This window comes from Meleagris gallopavo, chromosome 5, assembly GCF_905368555.1.
Source record: "Meleagris gallopavo chromosome 5, MGAL_WU_HG_1.1, whole genome shotgun sequence".
NCBI classification, from domain to species: Eukaryota; Metazoa; Chordata; class Aves; order Galliformes; family Phasianidae; genus Meleagris; species Meleagris gallopavo.
Window position 1 is genome coordinate 11,201,995 of NC_139408.1, and position 22,263 is coordinate 11,224,257.

General features: G+C 37.9%; 2 protein-coding genes across 4 annotated transcripts in view; both read right to left on the reverse strand.

The window, feature by feature from the left end:
* Window positions 1-2,018: 2,018 nt before the first annotated feature.
* RPS13 (ribosomal protein S13) lies at window positions 2,019-6,098 on the reverse strand. Its single transcript, XM_085224239.1, has 6 exons — window positions 5,989-6,098; window positions 5,617-5,665; window positions 4,299-4,377; window positions 3,361-3,530; window positions 2,656-2,756; window positions 2,019-2,099 (listed from the first exon to the last, which is right to left on the reverse strand). Exons 1-6 carry the CDS (start codon window positions 6,009-6,011, stop codon window positions 2,066-2,068), a joined length of 456 nt encoding a protein of 151 aa, XP_085080365.1. The 5' UTR covers window positions 6,012-6,098; the 3' UTR covers window positions 2,019-2,065.
* Window positions 6,099-6,215: 117 nt separating this feature from the next.
* PIK3C2A (phosphatidylinositol-4-phosphate 3-kinase catalytic subunit type 2 alpha) overlaps window positions 6,216-22,263 on the reverse strand; it is a 49,691-nt gene continuing 33,643 nt past the window's right edge. For all 3 annotated transcript variants that reach the window (XM_085224238.1, XM_085224236.1, XM_085224237.1), the window contains 20 exons: window positions 21,689-21,797; window positions 20,837-20,979; window positions 20,034-20,222; window positions 19,863-19,956; window positions 19,502-19,596; window positions 19,026-19,206; window positions 18,315-18,419; window positions 17,254-17,346; window positions 16,378-16,507; window positions 14,727-14,863; window positions 13,853-14,022; window positions 13,027-13,183; window positions 12,367-12,476; window positions 11,586-11,793; window positions 10,577-10,701; window positions 10,066-10,183; window positions 9,888-9,969; window positions 9,315-9,424; window positions 8,943-9,068; window positions 6,216-8,414 (listed from right to left, as the gene is read on the reverse strand). In XM_085224238.1, coding sequence (XP_085080364.1) covers window positions 8,232-8,414; window positions 8,943-9,068; window positions 9,315-9,424; window positions 9,888-9,969; window positions 10,066-10,183; window positions 10,577-10,701; window positions 11,586-11,793; window positions 12,367-12,476; window positions 13,027-13,183; window positions 13,853-14,022; window positions 14,727-14,863; window positions 16,378-16,507; window positions 17,254-17,346; window positions 18,315-18,419; window positions 19,026-19,206; window positions 19,502-19,596; window positions 19,863-19,956; window positions 20,034-20,222; window positions 20,837-20,979; window positions 21,689-21,797 — 2,665 coding nt within the window. In that variant the 3' untranslated portion in view covers window positions 6,216-8,231. The remainder of the gene's footprint in view (window positions 8,415-8,942; window positions 9,069-9,314; window positions 9,425-9,887; window positions 9,970-10,065; window positions 10,184-10,576; window positions 10,702-11,585; window positions 11,794-12,366; window positions 12,477-13,026; window positions 13,184-13,852; window positions 14,023-14,726; window positions 14,864-16,377; window positions 16,508-17,253; window positions 17,347-18,314; window positions 18,420-19,025; window positions 19,207-19,501; window positions 19,597-19,862; window positions 19,957-20,033; window positions 20,223-20,836; window positions 20,980-21,688; window positions 21,798-22,263) is intronic.

Sequence of the window (22,263 nt, forward strand, 5' to 3'; positions counted from 1 at the left end):
TCTCAGACACAAGTGTACAGCATTTACACTGCACTCTCCCTTTTTTTTTCCACTGTCAGTACACTTCTGTAAGCTGCTCAGCCATTCCCTTTCCTGGCAAGATAAGCAACATACAGTACCACTGCATAAGATGACATCAGAACATGGTGCAACCTCTCTCGTGAGCAAGGGACGCTTGTGTTAGAATCAATTATGGACAGAAGCAGAGACCAAAATATCCCAACAGTGCAAAATGCAAGAACTGTGTGAACTTCAATCCTACTATGCTCAAAACCACTGTTAACATTTGGTACCACACAAATTTAGAAGTGCAATACTAAGCGTCTCGTTTGCTGGCTTGGACTGTCAGTGTTTGCACTTCCTCACTAGGTGGCACTGTTTGCAATACATAACTTTTTTTTTTTGAAGGAGAACAAGTGTTTGAAAGTGCCATCTGCTGGTATTTTAATTACTTACAGGTAGCGGATGCAGAGTAACAAATACTGCAAGCATGTGCACAATTGTCTGGTAAGAACAGTTAGCAGATCACGATAAGAGACTGATGGGTGCACACCAGGAGCACCGAAGGAAAACCATTAGCAAAGACTCTTAGGAAAAGCTGTTACTACACTAATAGGATCTGACGACTGTTTAGATTGCAAGTTGCGTAAGGTTTCCTATGCTCAAATTCTGTAAGAGCTGCCCTTCTGCTTTCTTCTAGTGGAAGAAGATGCTTTGTGGATTAACAGCTCTGTCTCTTTCATTTCTAAAACACTGAAGCAAAAGGCCACATTACTAAGAATCTGACTGAAAATTTTTTAAGGTTTTGGTTTTTGGACATGCTGGCCATTTTGATTAAGAAAGAAAAAGCTTAATTCATATTGCCTTGTCAGCTGTAAACAGAGGTAAAGCAGCTTTTCAACTCACCACTTTCTAGTTACTCATGAAATAAGAGCATGCATTTTGACAGCTCACAGAAGCTGGTAATCTCAGATCCAGGTAGATACAGAGTTCAGACAGAGTGCAGAGCTTTTCTTTAGAACTGTCTTAATCCCAAACGCTGTACTTAGCATCACGATCAGGGCAAAGGAAATGTCTTTCTGCAAAATTGGATCCAGAGTACCAGTTAAATTGTTATGATTTAGCAAGTAGCTGCTACACCTTAACAAAATGTCAAGTCTAATTTAATTTAGTTTGTATTTACTTAAATGCTTTCTAATGTGGCAAAGATAAGTAGTGCATCAAGATTTAGAAGCAACAACAGTTTATTAAAACCTCCACTTACAGCTTCATCCTAGAAGAGGCAAAAGCTGTCAGCCTACCTTCTACATTTCAGCAGAAAGATGAGTCTCTTGGTCACAGCTATTTAGAATTTGGAGGCACAACTTCAGTAAATGTGACTGCACAACAGCCCTTTGGGTTTAGGTGAATTACCTCAGTGAAGACTTAACAGCTGAGGAACACTAAATTGTTCTATTTACACAAACCTCAAAGATAATCCCTAAAATTACTTACAAGTGACAGCAACAGTTACTCAGACCATGCTCTCAGTTATGAGAAGTGCAACTGCAGAGCCCTGAAAAGATCTGCATAGGTCCTCCACAAGAGCAATGGATTCACATTAACCTGCAGTGATCCACACACCTCTTCAGTTCTGGTTCCCTTCCCTTCCCCTCTTCTCTTGCCAAATCCTTCCCTCACCACCTTTTCTAAGTTTCCAATTCTTCCTCCTGTCCTTGTTTTCTTGCTCAGTTCTTCCTGCAGGACATACACAAGCATGGCCCCATATTAGCTAAATAAATACAGTGAATGACTACATCACTTTTCTAAATTGAGGCTACGTGATTAAAAATCAAGCTCAAGCAGAAAACCACACAAATGATCTAGAACAGTAAGAGTCACTGTTCAGATCTGCAACGGCAGAACAGCAATATGGAAGACACTGCCACACTCATGCTCCAGTCTGAGAGCTGCCCATTCACAGGCAGCTTCCTGAAAAAGGCAAATGTTTCTAAGACACCAACCACTTAGAGACAACACAAAGTTAATCAAAATTTATTCTTTTTCAGTAAGTCATAGTCAGCTCTTATGCGACCAGGGCAGAAGCTGTCGATGATTCACTAAAAAAACAGAGAGAAAAAAGAGAAACATTAATTGCAGAGGCAGTTTTTACAAACTAGTTCCCAGAAACACCACTTCAGTTCTAAGCACCATCAGCCCTGAGCTTAATCACAAGCTCTATACAATTCTGTATGGGACAAAGAAAGATTTAATTCTTCCTTTTAGAATACAAATATGATAACAGAACTGAACTTTATTTTTAAAAACCTGGCTAGCTGCACTTGAGCCTTTTCAGAAAGAGAAGTTTGCCTACACTCCAACTGGAGCCTTCTCCAATGCTGGCTAGCTTTTCCAAAGAAGGGACAGCTACCAATGACTACTCTTTCAAGTATTTTCAACATATTGAACATTTCAACATTTCTCAACACATTTCTTACACAGCTGTAAGTTCAACAGATTTATCACTTCATATTTATGAAAATAACTATTCTTTGCTGCTTTAGATAAACATCTGATCATAATGTGCTCCTGATGCTCTTGCCAACAAGGCCAGGCATAGCATTTGCCAGCCCTACAAGACCTCAGTGAAACAGCAACATAAAACAGAAGACTTACTACTTCCAGTTGGGTGGCAGCACTCTCTTGGTTTTGTAGTAGCGAGCCAGCCTATGGATTCTGCTTTCAATCAGAATCAAACGGAATTTGGCATCTTTATCCTTTAAAAGAAAGTTGTGGCACAGTCAGGCATGCTTTTATTTCTAGATGACATACATCTCACCTAAGCATTGGTGAAGTCAAATATCCAACACTACTGCTACAAAACCCACATCCCCACCGCCAAACTGCAATGAGATTGGTACCTTCAGAGCAGGACAAGAAATACGTGGCTTAAGCAATGCTTTTTATCTCCTTTACACAAGGATTACAAAGTCCTTCATTAAAATACCTCCCCAAACTATTAAATTCACTCAGAGGAGGCAGTGAACAGGTAGTACAATTAACTTTTTGGTTTGTCAGGAGTGGCTCCTCACATTCCTCTTTTCCCCAGCTACAAAACAGACCAGCATCAAACTCCTCTATAAAATGGATTAAATGGCAACCACAACCCTCTACCCAGCATTGCACTGGAAGATTACAAAATATTTAAGCTGTAAGTGATCTCAACCAAGGCAGATAAAATATATTCATAGGGCGGTGGAGGAGTGCTCCGCCAGATGCCTAGGATCAGTTGCAAAATGTTTCAGAATTTAGAAGTTATAAAGAAGCTACTGTATTATTTGTGAAAAGAAAGTGGAGTTTCCACTTAAGATTAGCACTCACCTTCCTGTTCCTCTCAAGATGTTTGCGAACAGCAACAGCCTTCTTGATCAAGTGATAAAGATCCTCTGGCAGGTCCGGGGCCAGTCCCTTTGATTTAAGAATTCTCAAAATTTTGTTGCCTGTTACAAAACGAACCTGGGCAACACCATGGGAATCCCTCAGGATGACACCTGAAACAAACATTCACACATTCATCAAACCTTACATAAACGCATTTTGCTACTTTATCCAACAGAGGCTCTCTCTAAATATTGGTTAAACTTTTCCAGTAGAAACTGTTAATAGCAGCAGATGATAAGTAACAAAAAATTTAACTAGCAGAAGCAGAAAGCATGTAACAGACAACTGACCCACACACCACAGATATGAAGACAGCACAGTAAGTGCTACAATACTGTTTGAAGTTTGCAGCAGGACTTCATCAAGCCAAATACTCAATCATTCTTTCTTCTATGGGTAACAAAGATTTCATGGATTACTGAGAAATTAAATCTTTGAAAGCCAGTAAGCATGCATGCTTACCAGTTCTTAATACAATAATATGTCGTTCTTAAACGTTCTTTAATAAAATAGAAAATAAAAAATAGCCCAAACAATTATTACACCATAGACATCATTAATACTCTCAAAACTATCATTAAAAAAAACATACAATAATTCACATAGCACATAATTGCACTGCAGAACTCATGACCAAAGCTGCAGCACGTGCACCTGTAAGCAGAGCTTTAGAGGGAGCCCCAGTACTGAGCAATGTTCTACCAGGCAGATACAGCATCTCCTTAACATAGGGTTGCTGCTACTTGAGGAATGCATGGGTACAGCACAAAGTCTGTACTTTTCTGATATGTTCTTTAACACAGGTTGTGTGAACAATTACATTATCACAGTCAGAAAAAGGTGTTTCAATTCCATTTAGGAGTTTTTATAAATCTTACCTATTTGTGAGGGAGTCAGGCCTTTCTTAGCAAGCTTGTAGATCTGTTCCTTTACATCATCAGAAGTAAGTTTCAGCCACTAAAGAAAAATAGAATGCACAGTGCTTAATACAGAAGCTCAGGCTACCTATGAAAGCTCCTATACACGATACAAACAGCTGTTTTGTATTGCTTAAGAGAACAACTGAGAAACCATACTTGTACTGATACAGAAATATACTTAAGTCCTACAAACCAAACCCATCGTCCTTGTGAAAATAGTGGGGGCAGGCAGATGTGAGGGAAAAAAGACCCTATTTAATTGAATGCAAACAGCCTCCAAACAGCTGCTTTACCATTACTTTATTTTAACTACCAGACTTAGCATGTGAATGAGAATTTAGAGAGAAAAATCACTACCACTGGGCCTTGGTCAGAAACCCAAAGCTGAGAACCATCTGGCCTATTAACTACTTACAAAAAATCTTGCAAAAATCTGACCTCAAGTACACGAAGTAATTTTAAATACACAAGTTGATCTTTACTCTGATAGCACTGTGCTTTTTCTGTCCTATTGCACTTTAAGCCGTTGCTGGAACCATTGTTTCTGTGCTTATTATGGGCTAAATAACACCAACAAGCTCAGTAAGCCCAGCTCTCTCTACAAGCTACAAAAGCTCCAGAGCTTTTCCCACCACTCACCTCCCTTTTAATACTATCAAATTATGAAACAGAAACACACAGTAAAGCACACATTTGGAAATGCTGTGTAGATTATAACTCAGAACAGCAGCACCTAAAACAAATACAAAGTATGCTCAAAACAAGTATAAATTTGAGCATCCCAATCACTGAGAGGATGAAAACATAATAAGTGCTTCAAGCAGCTTTACGTTACATCTGTTTCATCTTTAAGCCTTAATTCCATTTTCCTGTTTTAACCCTTGTTCAGTATGCACAGCCCCATGCATGCTCATCACAAATTACTCTTTTTTCACGCAGATCCTCCAAGCCACAGCCTGACAAACCAAGCTAAATGAAGCAGCTACAGGCTTAGCTCACTGGCAAACATAAAGTTTAAGTTAAGAGGACCCGGAACAAACTAAAGGTACGCCGGGATTACTTGAAGTTATTGCCCCGACCACCCGATTACAGTCAGTATACACGCTAAAAAATAAACCAGCAGCACCTCAATCATTTGAGCCGCACAGTGGAATCATTTTTTTGCCCTAAGAATCAGCCGGCCAGCTGATCCTCGTTTTCGGAGTACCTTAAAGGCCGCAGCTACAACATTTTGTCACCGTGCAGCCTAACAGCCCGTTCCGGGGCGGCTACTCACCGTGGGCACGCTGCGGCGGTAGGGCAGCGCGGACTGGGACAGGCCCTTCCTGTGGGGAGAAAGGCGGCACGCTGAGCGAGGCGGGCCCGGCTGCGTTTCCCCGGCTCCAAGGCACCCCGCTACGAAGCCCGCGGGCTGCGATGCCGCCGACAGGAGCCCGGCGCTCCCCACCCAGCGCCATCGCGGAGCCCAGGCGCCTCAGCGCCAGCCTCGACCGCCCCCTCCTTCCCGCCACGTTCCCCTCTACCGTCCTGCTCAGATTCCCGTGCGCCGCATCGCGCTGCCCGGCAACCTCCCCGTTCCCCCCTCCCCAGCCCGTTCCCCCCCCCCCCGGCACCCCGGCAATCCCCCGCCGGTCCCCCCGCCGCTCACCCAGGAGCGTGCATGCGACCCATGATGGCGGCGGTGGAAAAGAAGGAACAGCGCGAGGGAGAAGCCTTTCTTCCGCCGGAAAGGACGTGAGCGCCGCCAGCCCCGCCCCCCGTCCGCACACCAATCAGGGCCGGCGAGACAGCTCTCAACACGCCAGCCAATCAGGGGCGGCGAGACAATACTAATTTTTTTCCCCAGAGCCCAGACAAAACGTTAAAGCCGCACAATCGTTTTAAACGATTCTGGTTTATTTGTATTCTGTGCTGTAAGACACTGTGCTTTAATAGCAAACTGCAAAAAAGGCAGTACGTATTGCTTTCCTTTTATTTCACAATGGAACGTTTCACAAAAACAGTAGACTACTTTCCTGTGTTTAAGTGACTTGTGATTCTACTGATGGAATGGAGTAAGTCTCAGAAGCATCGAGTGAGCAGGAAATACCGAGTTAGTTACACAGAACATTATTTACAGCCTCTATGCTAAGTGAAAAATATGCAGAAGGTACTTAGTACAACTGGGGCTTGGGACTTGTTAGTGCCCATCAGCATCGACCCAGTTTCTAACATTCACGACGTTCTTAGCTTTTTAATCGCAGTACTTGCTAAGAGGTTGGACCATGAATATTCTAGGCACCAGGAGATTCAAGTTTACTTCTCGCTTCTGCGTTGAAGGGAGATTGGTCAGTAGTGGGGGAAGGAAAACCAGATTCTGAAAAAGCTTTTTAGTGTTGGGCAGACAGAAGGCTTTCCCGTGTTGTGTCTTCATTCACCACTGCATATTTTGCATTAAAAATCCATTCTCATCATAGCCAGTGCTGACAATCTCTGACCCTTTCTCAAAATATGCATCGATATTTTACTACTGAAGTGTGCAACTTAACTCTATTGCTTTGTCTAGACAAAATACGACCACTCCACACTGAGTAAAGGTGAACAAGGATTCCATACCTGCAGTGCAGAAGTGACCTATTTAAGTAACCCAGGGTATTAATTAACAGGAGACAATATCTGTACCCCACTATCACAGTATATTTCAATGCTGCTTGGAATGAAGTTTGTTTTGCTTTGTTTTTAAAGTGGAATTAGAATTTAGAATCAGTGATGCTGTCAACAAAAGAAGAAAGAAAAGTGCAATGAAATTTGTCTCTCAGAAAGTTCTGTTAATGCAGCTGGTCTGCAATTTATCCAGCAGTTGTGCTTTTTGCCTAGTGGCAATCGTTATCCTGGAGGTACAGGTAAGTAAATTAGGAGTAAGTGCCTCTTTAATTTACTATCTGAATCTGTTCTACATTTAATCCACTGCACTATTGTCATTCTAGAAATTTGAGTGTGTCAAAACACTGAAAAGCTGGATGCATTTCCTATGGCATCACATTTAGCCAGTCTTAATTCACCTTTTGGAGATCATGGATAGAAGAGGGGTTACAAGTATTTATCATAAGTTGCACTAATTATGAAGATCAGCATAAGCAATGTCATTTGTAATGCACACATCTCAGAAGAAGCCTCCCAGTAGGACCTGCAGGTTATCAAATATGAGAACGTTTTCCTTCTTTGAGGAGCAGAAAGTTAACACGTATACATATTTAAATACCAGAAGTGAGGTAAAGAGAAGCATTTGAATTAAGGCACCATTATTTACAAATTCCATTATTGGCACTCACTCCAATAAATCATAGAGATGCACTCATCTGGGAGTAAATGCAATGCTAAGGATTTTTTCCAGCCCTTCAACCTTCATTTGTACAGGCATGTGTGAAGCCACCAAAACTTTTACCCATCACAGCCTCTGTGATATCTAGTATCTAGATACTAGCATGAGAGTAGTCCTAAAAATATGTAGTTTCTTTAATATCCTCCAGCATCACGCCATGGATGATATAAAACAAAAATTATAAAGCAAAAATGTGTTATATCCACAGGCCTAATGATTAAGTTATGGTTTAAGCAACCACTATAGTCAAACTGTTCATCGTATTGTCACGGATGGTTTAAAATCCCCTTCCTTTACCTGCAGCTCTTAAGAAAGGTTCAAAATAATGCTTTGATAACATTGCATAAGAGTAATCCAGCAATTTTTTCTAGAAATCCTCCAAAATTAGGCTACACGAAGGTTGGTCCAATTTATCTGTTGAAATGCAGAGTCTCTTATTTTTAAGATGCACAAGTTATTTTCAAGTCAGAAGATGCACAAAGCACAAATGAATGCAACTGTTCCATTCTTACTCAGGTGTAGAAATGAGTTCATAGATAGGGTACAGCAGTTAGTCGATACCAATTAACAGTCTCCTTGCTTAAGTTGAAGTCCTTCAGAGAGAGTGTAATTCCACCCAGGAAGAAGTTCTCACGTAATGATTCCGCACTGAGCACACTCAACTGAAGTTCTCTCTGTTTCAGAGTTTCCACGCTATATCCACTGTACACAAGCTGGAAGGTAAGAAGTCAGGAATTTTGGTTATTCAAATGAAGTGACACAGATGGTTCCTTTTTCTGACTGCCTCGTCACTGATGTTTGAATTGCAGATCATGACCATCCCATACGTCTGCTTTTCTGAGGCTGGGCTGACGCACATGCATATTTTATTACGTGCTCTTAACTGTTGAAAAGAGCCAATGTTTTTAGATGGAAGTACTGTTTACCTGCAGTGAGCATGTTCTGAATTTATTCTTTTCCACATTCTGAATCAATGAATTGAGGGAAGAATCTTTAGTTTTAAGACTCCTTCACTTCTCACCATCACTCCTCAAAGTCAGTCTAAGAATATTCTGCTTATTTGTAACAATACATTTACATACTCCCATTTTATTTTTTTTAATCAGGGCACAAAGCTTTTGAAACAAGTTCATTTTGAATTTATATATATATATATTTGCAGAGTGTTTTTCTGCTTATTGTTGCTTAGAATAAAAGATGATAGCAAACTGTACAGAGTCGCTACAAAAAATTTAACTTGCCATTTCGTTGAAAGTTGGATTTCTTGTCTTCCGGGAGATTTTGGTTTTGCGTTTGGATGTTTTGTGCGTGTCTGGCAATAAGTATGTTTTTACATAGGGATTTGGATCTGCACCATCTTCTGTAACCTGGAATCCAAAACCAAGACGTGTTAGAAGATGAGTTGGAAAACTAGTTACGGCATGCCTACATGACTGTTTTCAAATTGCTAGTCTTAACCATCAAGCAGATCAAAACCAGCAGCTGAGGTAAGTTCGCAGTGGGAGAGTTTGGAGGAAGAGAGGTATATCCCATCATTCCTACACAGATTGTAAGTCAAGAAGGCAATTGATAAAATAGTTTTTGGCAATGAGCTTCTCTCTTCTCTTACTTACCAGATCTTTGATGTGCATCACCATGATAAACAGAGTGCTATTTCTATATGATATGGATAGCTTCACTTCTCCACCCACTTTGCCTGAGGTAGGACTAGATGGACTTGCGTCTGAAAAAATACACAATTATTTCCTCTGTGAATACTTGTACGTTTTCATCAGTACTGCACTGACTAATTATATACAGGTTAAAAAAAAAAATGCAAGCTTTAGACTAAGTTCAGTTTCCGATTTACATTTTTAATTCCCCAATAAGATGGCAATGCCATAGGTTTTAAAGATTTTTGCATTCTCTTGTTAAGATTGTTGGAAAATCAGAGCCAAAACTTGAATAATTTACTTAAGCCATAAGCAAGCCCAGTGATCATGTATATTGTTGTAATTCTTGGCATGTTTTTTTACTTCCTTGGAATTGTACGCAACTGTATTTGAGAAGGAAGATGCGCACAGTTCTCAAAGAGGAAAACTTCCAGTTAATTTCAAAAGATTCTTTAGAAATCACATTTTAAAAGTGTCATACTACAGTCACCCAGTTAATAAATACTCCACTCCTGCCCCACAGAGATGACTTACCTGTAGACCTGGCTATTCCATCTATTCCTTCCACTTTGTCATCACGAAGCAATGGATGGAAAAATGTATAGACAAGATCACACTAAATTTGGAAGAAATTTTATATATTAGATGAAATGTTAATGAGGACTGAGATCCAAAAGCCTCCCCTGGATTTGCTTAAGTTACTTAAACTCACTTCTGCCACCTCTGGAGAACTGTTCATCAGACTCTGTATGTAGCTGTTCAGCTCCACTTTTCTTTTAGCAGCTACGTCTTTTATGTGTGTTCTTCCCAGAACCATCTTATTAGGAAAGCTATAAGAGAATAACAAGATGAAGTTTTTAGTTAATTTTTCTGTAGTACAGTTAAAATTCATTTTAATTTCCATCCTGAAGTGCTGACATCTATTTATAACATCAATCATAAATGGAGACAAAGGCATCCTAATATATAATGATGTTAGAGAAAGGCAAGAAAACTTTTATGGGTAATTATTACAAATGATGAATCACAAATTGAAGACACAGAGTAGCTCCTCTAGTTCTCCTCCTTCAAATTTAAAGATCATATTTTTCTCCCTTAATTGCCACCTTTGAGGTCTAGTTCTTTGCGAAGCAGTTTTGTCTCAGCTATCTTTAACTCCACCCTAACTAGGCTCATTCTTTACTGAATTCATTATAATAGTGATGAATGACTGAGAAACATACCCTGGTAACTTCCAAAGTGGAAAAAGAATGCCAAGTTTGTTGTGGAGCTCTTGGAACTCATCAAATGTTCGGAAAACAAAAGTTGGCTCAGCTTGTCCTTCTCTCAAAACTCTCACCACATATATCTGCCAAAAATGCACATAAAAAAATAGAAAGTAGTAGAAATGTTATCGAATTGACTTAAATACTGTTCTTTTCTAACATTCAACTTTTTATACTACGGTAATCTTTCTCCCACATAAATTTCCCAGTGCTTGCATTTTACATTGAAATTTGAAGTATAAATTGCCCTACTGAAATGTTACTGCAAAGTAATTAACATGTGATTTCCCCATAAAGCAGATCTACATCTGACAGTGAGAAAAGTAGCTAAGGCTGAGCTGTCTGCCTTTTCCATTTTAAACCTCATTGTAAGTTCATACTCTGCATCAGGTGTACAGAATTGTAATACATCTAGACACAGCAGGAGCTACTGTGAAAATTTACAGGTCCAGACTCTTAAAGCAACAATTTGCTAGACAAATGTAAGTACATTGCATTATATAAAAGGAAATTTTTCAAATGCTTGAGATACATCCCCAGAAGTCAGTTATTCACATCATTTGCGTGGAGAATTAAGTTCAGTGAACTAATAAATGAGTCAAATGTGTATTTTAATAAAATGTGCAACTAAACAGAAGGACGTTACATTACCTCAGCAGTTTTCTGGAAGATAAAACACTGCTTTGGCTTAGAACTGGAATACTCAAATATATTCATATAATGCAGCAATTTAATGTAAAGCTTTTCTTCTGTTCTGTAAGCTTTACCTTAGCTAAATGGTGTCTGCCAGTTTAAATCATTTGCAGCAAATACAACTTGGAAATAGATATACATTATCTCATTTTTTAAGGCAACTTGAGGAAAACTTAGCTTGGGCTGACCAGTCCAAGACAACAAACAGCAACAGAAAAAAAAAAATGGGACAGAGCATAGTTACACAGAGTGGAAAGAGATTCCACATACTTACATAATGCTTATCTGGATTATATCTCTTCTGATATGTAAACACAGACACTTGTTTGATGCGGCCATCTTGTTTAAGAGAATATGTTTTAGCAGAAAATGAGAGGATGGGCTCATCATTAGAAGGCAGTCCTGAGAAACGCAGCTGAGCCAAATTATGAATAAAGAAGTTAAACTTTGTGGCAACACTTCCCAGACTGGATTCAATCAACCTGGAGTAGAAAAAATAACTTCAAATTCTAAAACACATAAAATCCTCCTCATCACTCCACTCCAGCCCCATTTAAAGCAGGATAGAATAGTACATTTTGTAACACACAGCAACAAGTCACTTACACTGTATGCACACACTGATTTGCTCTTATTGGAAGTGTCATCCCTCCCTCCCCAGTGGGCAAAAGCACTTTTGGGAAAGGTGCTTTATACTGTGTGCATTTCAAGGTATCAACACGTACACCACTATTAAGCAATCTGGGATGCATTCAAAATGCAACTCTCAAACAGCAGAACAGAATTACTCTATTTCAAGCAATTCTTCTGCACAAGATAATTCTTAAATGCAAAATATTTTAGCACAGGTATTAATCATACATGAAACTGATCTTATCTTTGCAGTTCACTGGTTATGTGATGGGTATTCTTTGGTTGCATACCCTAACTACTCAACTTCTACAGCCACCTTTGCAACATCTTTAGCACATCCATCTTTAGTTCATCTGAAGCAGAGAGTTCCCACTAAAAGGATGATGCTGGTGGATATTTCAGTTCCCTTACTTAGCCAGTACCTTGTAAAGAAAATGGTAGCTTCTGCATCTGTTGTTTGAGGCTGAAGAGCATCCTGGACGTACTTCAAGTCCTGCACCCCACTTAGTTCTGGTAACCCAGAAGAAAGCATCTGCACGAAAATTAATTTGCAGTTTTAACAAATAAAATGTGATTTTACACTGAAATAATTAAACTCTTAGATCTTCAAAGTCATTTGAAGCTGCAATAAATTGCTTAATGCTAACAAAGGTAGTCAACAATTACTTTCAATCAGCAGCTATTCCCTTGTGTATTTCTGCTGAGTTAAAAGCAGCTAACAAAGCTTTCATAGAATCATAGAATTGCTCAGGTTGGAAAAGACCTTAAAGATCATCAAGTCCAACTGCAACCTGACCATATTGCCCTAACTCTAACAAACCCTCCACTAAATTACGTCCCCTTTGCAGAGTAATTTATGGTATCTTCTTAATTTTAAACTCTCAGGAGGTAGTTTAAAAAAAAAAAGAAAAAAAAGAAAAAAGCATTAAAAAAATCATCACATACAACCTTCCTAAAAATATACATCTGGTATTTCTGGCTTTTAAAGGAATAAATCTAGAGTTCCTGCAGCACGAAGAACTTAAGATTTAATAACAAGCATTACAAATCAAGTTTCAACTAACTTTAATAAAAATGCTTACCAGGGAAAGTAGGTTAAGGAAGAGGTTTGCATGTTTCCTTATCAAATTGTAAGCTTGACAACAGAGATCCACAAACAACTGAAAGCGAATAGTGGGTTTTTCACCACCATTAATGACATAAGCCATATCGGATGTTAGCACAAAAGGAGCCCGATCCCTGTTCAAAAAGCACATAATTCATATGTGATTTATAAGCTCTATTCACTTTGTCACGTTCTTCCCTCCACTCCCATTCCCATCCCCAGGTATTGATATCAAACAACCCATTAATACCACTTTACTTTTCTAGGTTGGGTTCAGCTGCTCAGGTTTCCTGCACATTCACGTGGACCTACTTCAGAATCTCCCGGAGCAACACTTGGAGGGCAGGTTAAATTACAGTGCCTTTCATCCCTCACTTCTAGAAGCCGTAACACACAAACACAAGATGTCTGGCTTTCATAAGTGTTTTAAGAAAATCCCCACTAAGATTTAAGCATGTTTAGTACAGAAATTTTTAAAGAATTAATGCAGTTTTGAAAAGTGTAAGTTAAATATTGATCCTTACTTCAACCTAGCAGAAGCTAGGACAGTAACTTTATTTGAAAGCTATGCTTTGACTCAAGAAAAAATTCTAGAGAATCAGATTATGAACACAGAACTGGAAACTTCTCAGAATTAATTCTATACAAGCAAGTTTGAGGGCATTCTGCAAACTCAGTGATTAGATTGGAAGATATTAGCTTCATACTAAAAACAGCATGTAACAGGAATTTAAATGCTAATGCTTCTTAAAATATACAAAAAAAAAAAATCACTTCATTCTCTGCTTAGCAATGGAAAATACCTTTTAAAGCTACCAAACATTTGTGCGTGACCCAAAAACTTTCCAAAGTCAATGTGAAACATATGCCCTGTGTTTCGAAGCATTATGTTATCGTTGTGGCGGTCACAAATTCCCAGTACGTAGGTAGCGACACAGCATCCTGCACAAGAATAAATGAAGTTTTCTGAAGCCTGGAAAAGAAAGAAAAAAAAGAAAGTGAATTGAGAATAAACATCCATGAAGAAATAGCATTCATATGTTCAACAGGGGTAAAAATTGAAGCCAGATAAAACAGGTCCTAAGATTTACCTTTTTTTGCACAGTGTTCTCTGGATAGGTTTGCAAAAATTTTTAGAAATCATAATCTCCAGGAAAAAACGTGCATGCTTCGTTTTTTCTTTTAAATAAATGCAAGATAAAGGAGGATTTGAAGGCAAATGACAGTGTAAGAAGTGTGTGGGAAAGGAAAGGGTACACGAGATTTATTCTCTAGTGCATATTAACAGCACTGTAATGAGCAGGAAACATTTTATTCTTGGCAGCCTATGTCCCAAGAGACCACTGCTCCTAAACCACAATGAAGAGCAGCTATCATTCCTTCCTATCTTCAACAAGATGTAATGGAATGTTGGCAGGAAGGTTCATCCTCTACTGCCATACCACCATCATCTGCCTCTGTGCCAACATAATACAGCAGAAGGCATTACTTTTGGAGCAGACCTCATAAGGAATTTCATTAACTCTTCCTGAAGAATAGGAAAAAAGTTAAGCTTCCTAAAGATTTAAAACAAAGACTTCAATGTGAGATCGGGAACAAGAAGTGCTCTCTCAAGAGCAATCCTTATTTATCTCATTTTAAAAGGCCTTCAAAGAAAGAATACTGAAAAAAAGTTACCTTTTCGTATTCCTCCTCTGTAGGATTATACTTTCGCAACCATTCTGCCAGAGGCTTGTCTTTAAAAGAACCTGTCACTCCATATTCCACTTGAATTTTCCTAAGTGTTTCCGAAGCAGGAACAAGTTCTACCATACCTTTACATAAAACAATAAAATATCATCTCCATAAGTTATATTGCATTTTCATTATTTGGTATAAACTTTATTGGCAGTGATTGATTTCATAATTTAAGATTAGCTTATTTCAAAATCCAGCTAGATGTAAAAAGTGCTGTTAATCTAGCAAGCATTTCTGCAGACTACATTATAATGCTTTGCCATGAAGCACATAGAGATTCAATTTAGTTTTACTTTATTACAATTAGTTATGGTTGATAAAGTACACATATATATTATACTTCTACTCAAAGCATTACTGCTTAATTACTCTGTAGTACATAAACTAGTATAGGTCTATAACCAATAACTGTAAAATATTTTGATAGTGTCATCTCTCAAAGACACTGCCTAGCAGCCTACTAACTTATCATGGTCGGTGAGCATTGAAATAGACCAGCCTGCCTTCATAAGTAAGGCAAAGTGGGATTTACATGTGGCCTTAATTTTGGAGACATCACTTACTAGAAATATTTGCAGAGCTAGATCATAAACATAAAACATTTTATTAAAACAGCTTGAATTCTATCCTGGCAAGAGCTATCATGAGAAAACCTGCAATTTATGTCTATTTTTACTTTTCGCTTTAATCCTTCAAGTACTTTAGGGATACTAATACTAGTATCAACAAAAAATGCAACATGCTATGCAGTCAAGTAATCACTCCAAGTAGGAAGAAATGCCATCTGCTTTTTTAAGAAGCAAAAGCTTTCCATAAATTGAAGCTTTTGGTATAGTTTCACCATCCTGAATTTTCAACTCCTTCATATATATTTGGGAGTTTTCATCACGCTGTTCTGACTGAAGAGATAAATTTCTGCTGATCTTCTTTAAAGATCCTGTGTTTCCTATTGGCTATCTGTAGAGAATTAGTGACTTAATTTGCATAAAGCATGTCCAAGGTGAGGCAGTATTTATACTCAGGAGTTCTGTAACGTTTAAGTTTCTAACTGAAAAACCTCATAATCCGAAGGAATTCTAAGTAGCACAAGACAGTAATTTTGTGAGGGGTGTGGGAAAGGGATTAAGTTTAGTTTTCCTTCTTTTTGCACATGTCTATGCTCCCTGACTCAACTGCAGCAGATTCTAAATATCATGGAATTTCAGTTTTGACTTGAATGTTTTCTTACTCCGTAAATAACTTGCATAATCAAAACTGCTGTTATACCACTGATTTCCTGTGTTGCAGTAAGAATATCAGGAAAAAACTTACACTTTTATTGTGACATTTGTGCCACTATTCATCTATGGTAAATGCATAAGAATCTCAAGACTCGAGAAGAAACATTTAAATGCAACTCTGCCACGAGGAAATTCCAAACAAATCAACTTTCTAGACTTTTGAGTACTGAATTTCCTTGTAAAGAAGGCTTTTGGCCTTCCTGTGTTTCCTGAGCCTGTCTTTGAATAGCAGTTTCCTCTGTGAGCGTGATAAAAATTTGGGCAGTGTGAAAGACAAGCACAAAAATTATAGGCAGCATCTGGTGTTGTACCTCGATCTTTTCCAGTTGAGAGACACTTGAAGATAACCATCCGTAGATCCAGTCCCTCCTGCAGCCAGATTTTATCCATGATCTTAATCATCTGTAAAGCCAACATATCTTGTCGCAGATCTTCTCCAACCTTAATGGAAATACAGAAGTTAAACAGAAACATGATATGCTTTCAGCAGAACTGAACTGGAGATCTTAATTGCTTTACATTTTAAGTGCGGGATACATTACCCTGCTTATTTCCTTACAGCTACATACATAGATAGGGAGACTACAAGCTAAGATTTCACATGCAGTATGCTGACTTTCACATTTCACAACCTGTTCAGATGTTAGTTAGCTTCTGAAATTGTAATGTTTAAAGATATCTTATGAAAATGCTACATCTCTTCTTATCCCTTTTTATAATTAAAGCTTATGGTTTCACTCTGAGAAGATGCAAGAGTACAGTTTTCCCTGGAATACTGTCCTTAAAAGAGAGCAGCAGTAACTCCTACCACTACCAGTCCTCCTACACAGCTTTAAAGAAGTGTTAAGCAGTTATGATAGATGCATCATGTGTAAGATATATTTTTTCCCACCCAAAAAGGAAATTCTGTGGATACTTTCAAGATTCTGAAACGTTCATTTACGTGGTATCATGCCAGCACTAAGGTGGAAGCTTCCTGGTGTACAGTTATGAAATTAAGCTGCTTTCTGAAAAAACTAGCCATTTTCAGACATCTCTTTCTAATTGTGGAACTGATGAGATGGTTTTAGATATACAAGAACAAGTTTACAAAGTATCTAAACCAACTTATCTATGCTGAAGTTAATCATTCTTTCATTGGTATCAACTACCATTTAACATTTTTCCAATACACGTGTAAGGCCTACCTTAAACATCACATTAATTTCTTCTCCCAGAGGGTCTGCATTTATCAGTGCAATTTTCAAAGGTACTGCATTGGAGCTGAAGAAGGAACACGCCTACAAGTAGATTCAGTGTTACTATTCAAAAAGAGCTACTGCAGCTAGTTCAGGAAACATGACATTCTGACAACAAGCATGTATGACACAATGTGCATATTCAGACTAAAAACATTGCAATTGTGGCAAATGTGTCTCCTTTGAACAAAAGGCTCTTTGGCTGGTATTTGTTCAATTCCTGTACAAAAGCCAACAGTTCAGCACAGTAATGTTTTGTACTAAATAGAAGAATGAGTAAAACATGGATAAAAATTTTACCAGCAACTTTTTAAAACTTAAGACTATAAAAACTGGATATTTGTGCCTTTCACTATGTTCTCATTTATCTGTTTTCAAGCACACGTTCATGATTTAAATAACACTTATAATAGAGAAGGAAAGCAAAAGAAACTCTGTCTACACTGGATTAAATCCTATCCTCACAGACCTTTAGGTTCTCAGTTATGCACAATGATATAATCAAGACTGTCAAAGCAAACAGTCAAACTTTGCAGAGTTCAGCAAAAAATAATTTTCTCAGCTTCTACAATATCATTTGTTGGATTTTTATAATGAAATAAAGCTACTGTCTGTTTCCCTGGCACAAGCAGTAATAGGCATGTTCACTGATTTCATGGTATTTACTCACTGTTTTATCTTTGTAGCATTATTCACTTTTCTCTTTTCATTACTCCTGAAAACAAGACCTTTTCACACACTTTTGAGTATTCCTCTCCTACAGCCACAATTACTGGTCTCAAAGCAAAAAAAGTCTGAAGAAATAATCACTTTTTAATTATTTATTAACAGTACCTTTCCTCAGTATAAGTATTTATATAATTTTTCTTAATTTTACTCCCCCTTTCAATCAGAGTTTTTTTTAATTAAAACTCTCCAACTAGTGTAAAGACCTTTCAAGAAAGTAAATTAATTTTGCTATTTGTAAAAGCTTTGCCTATGTGTAACTTTGACAAAAAAAAACCCTATACCTTAATATTTAGTTCTTTTGCCACAAGACTGGGATTGAGAGGCAAACGGCATTTGTTCTTTAAGAAGAATGACTGCACACGTTCCATTCCACTTTGTAAGGCAGTCTGCAAACAAACAAACAAATTCAGGTGATAATTCCTAACTGGAGCATCTATGGGAAACTTTTGGGCAAAGTTATCCTGAAACACATCACAGCCAGTATTTTAGCTTCTCAGCATCAAAGGAATCAAAAGATGATGTTACCTATACCTATTTACCTTTACCTATTAAACTTACTGTATGAGTAACTTACTGTATAAACTTAGCAGTAAAATATTAATACCACACTATTTCTTTTAACTAAAACAGATCCACTCTATCAAAACGTTAACTCATAATTAGCACGTAAGTAGATATTCTATTCTTTCACACAGCTGGATCATTCTTCAGCAGTAATAGCTTTAAATCCAAATCCAGCTTAGCATACACAGAAATCATTCTTCTCTCTTATCCCACCACCTCGCACAATCATATGCTTCAATTGACAAGAAATTTGACAATGACTTATTTAACCCATGAGCTTGCTAAAAAGGCAGAGAGAGACTCACAGATCTTCCTATTTTATATATATAATTTTATCAAATTTAGACTAAAAAGGTAACTGAGTGAATTTCTTTGAGAGTATACTCAGTTTTATCTTCTTGAACAATACTAACATTTAATATACATACCTGTCGACCTGATACACTTGTTTGCTTTACTTTTTCTGCTACCATTCCAAAAAGCAGCACCAGCCTGGTCTGCTTCTCCAGCTCTTCTCTCAGCCCTTTCCCACAGACTGAAAGAAAGGCTCCAAGAATTTGCTCATATCTTATGCCAAACTTTGGATCATATAATGTATCCTTAAGAAGCCTGAAATAAAAGATCTGCATTAAATTTTCACATAGAAGATACAGTGAACAATGCAGTTCTAGAACAGTATTTTAATAAATAGGTATTATATACATACAAATATATGGCAGAAAAGTTAAGAAGTTTGTAGGGGCACTGTTTCTTCACCAAAAAAAAAACCAACCAGGATTTGTATTTTCTCTACTTTCCATTTGATGTAACGTGCATTATGAACCTTCATATTAAGACAGTATTTTTTTCTGAGAATACTACTCTTACAACAAACACACATATAATGGAACAGATAATATCTTACCAGTAAAGGTAGTGTGCTATTCGAATATTTCCCAATGCCCGAGCCAAAAGAAATTTGACAAGAGCACTGTCCAGGTAGGTTTCATACTTCAATGCCTAAATGTAAAGAAAATGAAATAAATTGGGTCTAAATTTAATTTCAGATGAAAACAGATTTTATGACTATGGCACTGATAGAACCGTAACGAATTGAGGGGACAGTCACAGAGCAGCCATTACTTACACTGTTTTCCACCCAGTGCATTAGTTAAAGTTACTGAGTATAGAGTTATGCAATTGCACTTCCATGACTAGGGGCCAGGGACTCCTTTGGATTTTCAGGAGCAAAAAATTACAACTATGGTGTCAATGGTAAATCTTACCTGCACAAACTGAGGGAGGAAATCTGTTAATTCATCATCACTTAACGTTTCTATCCAGTTCACAGCTGTATTTCGCACCTCCTGATCAGCAAACCTAGAAAGTCACCACAAATCCACATTAAGTTTATTGTGCTTGCGTGACACAAACAAAACTTTACTCTGTTTTCTTACTTTGAATCAAGTAGTTCCAGTGCAGCTAAGGGTGATAAAGGAGGCCACTGCTGAAGTAATGAATATATTTCTGGAAGACTTGCCCAGTCCCAGTGTGGGGCGCTAGCCAGTATTTTTGGTAAGCTATTAGTATGACTATGACAATAATGTCTCCTCTCCCACAAAAATTCTTTATCTTCTTTTGAAAGCCTGCAAACAAAAGCATTTCAGTTTGTAGTGCAAGTTAAAGAACATCACACACATAGCCCCAATGCGTCACCATATACTATTTTACACACTAAATTACATGACTTGTAAAATGGCTACTTCCTCCATAAAAGTTTAAAGAGGAGCCAAAGCAAATCTCAAACATCATGGAAACAGTTGTTCAAAGCTGTCATTTGCACGAAGCAAGAATAGATTTTAGTGAAGTCAGAAAAAAAAACAACAGGCAGTTAACGTTAGGCTGGTGCAGATGACTAGGAAAACCTGTTAGAAATGTTTTCATGGACTATGAATAGCCTCCACTGAAACTGCCAACTCCTCTTATAACTGAAGAAATACCAAGTGGGAACAGGCATAAACAACAGACAGTCAGAGTAGTAGGAGAATATTACAGCACTAGCTGCAGAAAATAGAAAAAAATTATCAAGTCAGCAGCATTATTTGATAGGTTTTGTTCCATCTCTTGATTAAATCTCCACAGATCTTCAAAAATATAATATAAGCATAACAAAGAATCTCAAGAATAAATGAGCATTCTACACTCTAGCTGCACACTGTCATTGTACAAACAGACCAGAGCTACAAAGAGATGAACATACCCAATAGTGTTATCCCTCGAGAGAATGGCAAGGAGACGTTCTCTCAGTGGTTTTTCTAATGCTTCTATGGAATGATGCACAGTAGTCTTTGCAGCTTGAGGAATTTTATATTCAATATCAAAAGCATGGGATGGAAAATCAACCTAGAAAAAACAAACCAACAACCCTCCTAAGAAAAGCAGAGAGCTTCCCCTTCCAGCAGCATCAGGTTTTTGGGAATCTCAGCTCCTCAGTTCTGCGTATGTAATAGTTTTCAGGTATGGTTAGTGATTTTTTTTTCCCAATCTTAATTCTTCTATATAACTACTGTCCTTAACTGTATGACAACTGCATTGTTTTACAATCCAATACTTGGAGTTGAGATTAATCCAAGAACTACTAAAAACCCCACACCAAGTGGTTTCAATCTAACCATCACCTCTAATGACATGTTGGGACTGTGAAGCCATGCCTAACAAGGTACTTTCTCTAGGGAAATTTGGACACTGAATTGAGGATGAAAGGCACTTGCATTCTGTAAGGAAACTGGAATTGCTACCCAAGAAATTCCTCTTTCACACACATCTCTATGGACTATGTTTCAAAAGATATTCTCTGTCAGTACTGATAAATAGATACCTAAGACCAAAGCATTTCCAATTTGTCTCAACTTCAGAGTGATTGTAAATGCATATGTTTACAGCAGCTTTCCATTCTTTCTTCTTACAGTAACTGCTCTGCTATTATGCTGGCTGACAAATATGATTTAATATTTACACTTTCCCCAAAACAACAGATCTATTACCACTCCTGTAAAAATTAGTCACAATATTCACAAAAATGCAGTCAGGACAAATCAGAATCATATATAACCTGCAGTACTATTCTTCCCATATTTTCTTTCTTACTGGCCGTCCCTGAAGCATGACTCGGATGTAATGAGGTCCAGAGTTGCAGGAGCTTTGTCCCACAAGATAGCAATCTGAGAGAAAAAGCATATACAGGTATTATGTCACAATGTGTTTGCTTCAACAGAATATTAGTTATTAAAATACCATCTGACAAAGCCCAATAGTTGCTATGAGGAAAACAAGTTAGACATATTAAAGCCTATCTATGACTTCTTATTCTTCCCATGGTTTAGTTAGCTAGTTTTTAGCTCCTGCCCACTAGCAACATTACCTCCAACTGCAACTAGAATATTTGCCTCATATCTTTAATTACACAAATCCGAATTTCATTTCTCTAGATTGTAAGTATATTAGACTCTAGCAACTCTACAGCTGCCCTATACAGGCCATTCAGCATTCTCTTGTGCAACACACCCTACTGCAGCACTCTACATAAACAGAAAATACAGTTCTCCCCCCAGGCTAACTACTATGACAATACGGTGCAGCATGAAATAAGACTAATTCTGCAATTTAAATTAAAATAAAAATAATGTT